This window comes from Lolium perenne, chromosome 2 (assembly GCF_019359855.2).
Source record: "Lolium perenne isolate Kyuss_39 chromosome 2, Kyuss_2.0, whole genome shotgun sequence".
In the NCBI taxonomy this organism is placed as follows: Eukaryota; Viridiplantae; Streptophyta; class Magnoliopsida; order Poales; family Poaceae; genus Lolium; species Lolium perenne.
This window is the reverse complement of record NC_067245.2, coordinates 331,920,040-331,925,542: the sequence shown is the minus strand read 5'-3', so window position 1 is coordinate 331,925,542 and position 5,503 is coordinate 331,920,040. Positions and strand designations below refer to the sequence as shown.

The 5,503-nt window shown below is 56.5% G+C and overlaps 1 protein-coding gene across 1 annotated transcript; it reads right to left on the bottom strand.

Annotated features, from left to right (window-relative positions):
- Positions 1 to 2,103: 2,103 nt before the first annotated feature.
- Positions 2,104 to 4,857, bottom strand: LOC127323382 (PI-PLC X domain-containing protein At5g67130). The gene is made up of 6 exons (XM_051351530.2): positions 4,468 to 4,857; positions 4,118 to 4,354; positions 3,708 to 4,008; positions 3,402 to 3,625; positions 3,230 to 3,316; positions 2,104 to 3,109 (listed from the first exon to the last, which is right to left on the bottom strand). Exons 1-6 carry the CDS (start codon positions 4,693 to 4,695, stop codon positions 2,378 to 2,380), a joined length of 1,809 nt encoding a protein of 602 aa, XP_051207490.1. The 5' UTR covers positions 4,696 to 4,857; the 3' UTR covers positions 2,104 to 2,377.
- Positions 4,858 to 5,503: the final 646 nt, after the last annotated feature.

The following is a 5,503-nucleotide window of genomic DNA, read 5'->3' as shown; positions in this document are numbered from 1 at the left end:
GGAGGATGCTACTACCTAGCCTCCTCCAAGCTCACAGGTATTCCCCAGAAAAACTCTTTTAGTCCTTTTTTTCTAGTTTCTACTTCTAAATTGAAATGCATGGCTAACACTGTTGGTATTACCATTCCTTCATCAGATTAGTATAGGTCTTCCTTTTCGAGTCATGTTTCTGTTTTAGATACCCTTGCCAATAATCTCTTATTCCTACACATCTGTTGGATAATAAGTATGATTGGCATTTCCCTCATGCTCTAGGATGGTCTCAAGTTAAACCGTGAAAAAAATAAAAATAGTCAATCCCTGGCTCTAGCTCCCCGGCCTCCCCGAGCACCGCAAGCGTGGCCATGCTGGCGCGAGCCTTCACCAACAGGGGCCTTGGCGATCTCGCCGACCTCGTCGCGCTCTCCGGATCAGCGGGACGAAGTGCAGCTTCTTCGCCGACCGGTGGGCGCGCATGGACGACACATTCTCGAGGAAGCTGGCGGCCAACTGCAGCAAGCACCCAGAGTGACTGCAGAACCTGGACGTGGTGACCCCTGAGACCTATTCGACAACAGGTTCTACAAGGTATATTGACATTCAACCAGTGCGTCTTTTTTTTGAACAGTACCGGGGTCTGGAAGACCCCAGGGGAGTTTATAGACAACCACGTGGCAGGTACAGACTTACAAAGAGGCCCCTTACAACACTTGCCCTAATGAACCTATTATTTGAGGATAAGGCCTCTTTTTTTTTCAGAAAACACCCTGAAAGAAGTTTGGAAAACGCAATCAAGGACATCGGGCTCTCCACCACCAGATCGTCGGCGACCTCGAGGCTCTGCAGCCGAGATCAGAGAGCAGTCTGCTCATGAGCTCTTCTCCGGCGATTGGATCCAGCCGCCAGCTACACCAAGGACACCGGGGACGAACCACTTGATTTCCTGGGCATGGCGAGCTCCGGCGACGGATCCAAAGACCTCCGTAGTGGAGGTTGAGATCAGGCCGCTCAAACGGCCGAAGATCGCGGCGACGACGACGGTAACCGCGTGTTGTGCGCAAGGACTCGCAAGGCACCTCCTCTGCTTGGTCGCCAGACCAACCACCGCATGCTCTCCTCCCTCGCCACCGGGGCCGGCCAAGAGGAGCATCGGAGCTGGTTGACCTCCAAAGAAGAAGAGGCAGATACGCTTATTTAGAGGGGGCCTCGCAGCAATGGAGATCTTCACCATCTCCCACCTTTGGAGCATAGTGAAGGGTCTCGTCTGCGATTGCCTGGCGCCGCGCCGAGACGTCAGTGAAGAAGATGACCCCCGGCTGTCTCCAGATTCCGTCGAGGTAGTAGTCGGTTTCCTCTTCCCCTCGCCTCCATGGCCGGCCAGAGGAGGAAACCACTGTAGTAGCACACGAGAAATCATGAAGCAGCAGGAGAGGATCTTATTTGCGGAGATCCCTGAGGTCAGGGAGCTCGCTGTCTCCAGCCGCCGGAGCTCGACGAGGAAGAACCACCCATCCAGGATGCACCAGATCTGATCCCATAGATCTTGTGCCCTACTCCATACTACCGGCAGATCGCCAAAAACCCTAAAGCTACACCTACCTACTACTCCGGCGCCTTCCCTTTGCCATCTCCGGCCAGCAGCGCCGCCGGAGAGGGCTCGGGGTCGGCCCGGTTTGCTTGAGGAGCCTCTCAAACTACTGTTCACTCACGAGAGGGTAGAGGGGGAGAAATGAGCCTTAACCAGTGCGTCTTTACTTCCGACATGGTGCTGGTGAAGAACAAGACCACAGCGCCTATCATGAAGCTATCAGTTCGCCAGGTCCATGGAGAAGCTCGCGAGGGCGCCCAGGCCCGCGGGGAACAGGGGCGAGATCCGGCGTAACTGCTTCAGGACCAAGGCCCAGCGCGTCATCGCCGAGGCCGGTGAGCTCGCCGCTTCCGCTTGATCAGCTAGGGATGCCGGCTGGCGCGTAATGTTATTGTTAGTGTTAGGGAATCATCAACCGTGCGTGAGTTTCAGCGATTTTGTGTGATGTGTTTCCCCGTATTATGTAGATCACTGCTATGTACTCCGTTGAATAATTATTTGATGCTAGTCAGTACTACTACTTTTGATAGATCATGTCTCAACCCAAAAACACAAATAGATTACCCACGTATATATGCATCTGATGACTGATCTGACAACAGGAAACAACAGAAAGGTACTACTAACTGTTTGGACATGGCTACTGTACGACCATGACCTCTATACGTACACCAAAAGACAAAGAAAGAAAACTTTTGTCCCAAAAACCACTGTACAGACACTAGGTGTTAGTGTGGTATATGTAGCAGGAGAAGGGCATATGAATGAATCTGACGATTTCATCTCCATCGGAACAGTTGCCCCTGGTAATTAGCACAGAGAGATGAGGACAAGTGCGGCGGTTCCGAAGAGGGAGCTAAGACGAGGGGTCCCAGGCCGAATCGCTGCGCCGGTGCTATCCTCCGCTTCCGGTGTTGGAGCCTCCGCGATACTCTTTGGAAGCGTTCTTTGTGGCACCCCCGTTGCGGCGGAAGTGCTCTCCGGAGAGGGTGCTTGTGCTGTCCCTTGATCGGTTGTGCTCTTTGGAGATGGTTCTTGTGTTTGTGCTATCCCTTCCTCTTGCACTGACATTGTGTTGATTGATGTCGATGACTGTGGGGATGAAGAAGACGATGATGATGATGATGGAGATAGAGCGGATGCTCCATAAGACCACCAAGACGGAGCCAAGGACGGTGACGGAGCCGAAGTCCCATAGGACCATGATGACGGAGCCAAGGATGGTGACATGGAGGAAGACATAGGTGGAGAAAGTTCCCAAGCGGAAGGTAACAGAGAAAATAAAGACATTGTCGCCGATGACGCCCACGACCGCGGCCGAGAACGTGTCCTAGCCGGAGCTGGAGCCGGCGACCACGACCAGGATGGCGATGACAATGGTGATGTTGTTGAAGATGGTGGCGGAGCCGTACGCGACACGGGAGCTAAAGATGGAGATGACGAGGAAGAGCCCGAGCCCGGAGCCGGAGAGGACGACGGCGATGGCGACAAGGACGGAGGCGAAGAAGATGACATTGTGCATGTTCCAAACGGGGCGTTTGCCTGCAATCAACAACATTGGTTAAGTGGGAAATTAACACACACACCCCCCCCCCCCCCCCCCCCCTCCCACACACACACACAGACGGTTGTACAATACTACTGTAGTACTAAGTAACTCACCTTGCAGTATGCAATGCTGTCACAGCCGCACTGGAGACGGCCGTTGGCCACGTCGGTCGCCAGGGGAGCGCCGCCGCCGCTGCTCCTCTGCATGCATGCATGGTGGTGCACATGACACGTCACAAGGATGTCACGAGATGCATGCAAACCAACATTAATTTAAGTAGCGTACCATGTAGAAGTCGACGGCGATGAAGTTGGGCCATCGCTTGCCGAAGGCGTCGTAGCAGGACTTGAGCTTGTCGATGAGCGGGGCGGAGTTGTTGACGCAGGCCCAGCTCTGGCTCGGGTTGGTGGTGAAGAAGTTGAGCAGCAGAAGCGACTGCGCCTTGGAGTCCATGGGCTTGGACTCCCCCCGGTTCCCGCACGTGCCCACTGCCAGCCCGTCGCTTCCGTCTGCATATATATTTATAGCTAATTAAGAAGAGCTAGCTAGGATTTTCATGGTAAGTGATGGATCGATCGAGAATCGAGATACATTTGGTTTCGACAACGTAGTTCCACTCGTAGGCGGCGCCGTCGGAGCTCTCCCGGCCCTGCTTGGAGGTGAAGACGAGGAGGCGGTGGCCCTGGGCGACCATGTCCTTGAGCGTTGGCCAGTCGGCGCCGTTGGCGGGCATCTTGGCCGGCGGGAAGACGTACTTGGTGAGGCCGGCGGCGGCGAGCGCCTTGGCGAGGGAGCCCGGGGCGGAGTAGTCCTCGATGAAGACGGTGATGACCTCGTTGGGGTTGGAGTCTAGGAAGGCCTGGATCTCCTTGAGCACCTTGGACGCAGGGACCTGCATCCCCACGCAATATGTACAAGATCGAGTTCTTCAGACAATTACCTGAAAAGAAACAAGAAGGCTTGGGGATCCAGACAAGGGATCGATCGGGGCACGCGCGTACGTATGCGGTGAAGTCGTAGCATTTGCCGGCGAAGGAGTGGCAGAGCCAGAGGTCGTTCTTGAAGTCGTAGGTGTCGAGCATTAGGCCCCTGACGCCATTGTTGAGCTGGGAGGTGACGGAGTCACCCTGGTTGGGCGGCGAGACGATGGGCGCGCCGGTGGCGGAGGGCGTGCCGGCGACGGCGAAGGAGTTGTGGGTGGTGAGCCACGAGTACTTGTTGAATGGAAGCCCTGTTCCCTGTAACGTACGTAGGCAGCAGGCAGGGAGGTTAGTTAATTATCGATCGTACGTCGTGAATGAATGAATCAAGGAGGAAATTAAAGCAAGCGCCGGCGTGCGTGCGTGCGTACGTGGGTCTTGGGGTCGATGGGCGTGGTCCGGGAGCACACGGCGGGGCCCGACCCGGGCAGCGGCGAGCATGTGGCGCACCGCATCCCGGCGCCGCACGACGACGGCGGCGAGTTGGCGGCGCACCTGTCGCCCACCAGCGCCGACGCCGAGGACGGCCCTGGCCTGGCCGCGAAGAAGGCGATGGCGATGAGCAGAAGCATGACGCCGCGGCGGCGAGTCCCGGCCATGGCGCTCGCGCTCCTTGGTTGTGGACGGACGGAAACTGAGGTGGCCGGATGCGCTCGCGCCTTGGTCGTCGGGACGTACGATAGCTAACAACGTGCGGCCGCGGATGCCGGCCGGAGACGCAACCTACCTAGCTACGTGCCAGGAATAGAAACGGCACCGACTTGGTGCTGGTACTATACCTACGTGTGCGGCTACAACGGAAACGGTCGAGGTTGGCCGGCCTGTCCGCCTCGCATCGCATCGCATCCATCCATCTGCAGCGGAGGCTATCCTTGTCCAGTGGAAGTACGCCATGCCGGAGCGCCAACAGCAGCGCGTCAAGGCGAGCATGCATCAAGAAGGAGACGGCTATGAACCATGTATGTTGCCCGGGCTCACGGGATAGCAATGCGCGGCAGGGGCCAAGCATTAGCATTAGCATTAGGGCATCTCCAGCGGCGCAACGCATTTCGGACGCCCAAAAGTGATCGCGAGCGTCCGTTTGCGTCGCCCCGCGGACATATTTTGTCCGCTCGTCCGTTTGCGTCTGGGTGTGCTCCCACCGGGGCGGCCCATTTTTTTGAATTGCTACATAGTAGAAACATTGAAAGTAGTACATAAAAATGCATAAAACTATACAAAGTAGATCTATAGGCCTAGACTACTTGCTTCCTGACGGGCCGGCACCGTCGTTGCGTCGCTCCGTCGCCTGCTTCTCCACCGCCTCCCGCGCGGCCGCAATGGCTCGGTGCGCCGCCGCGTCCTCTTGTAGTGCCTGCTCCAGCCTTGCGTTGGCGGCCTCGTCCTTGAGCGTCTCGAAAGACTCGA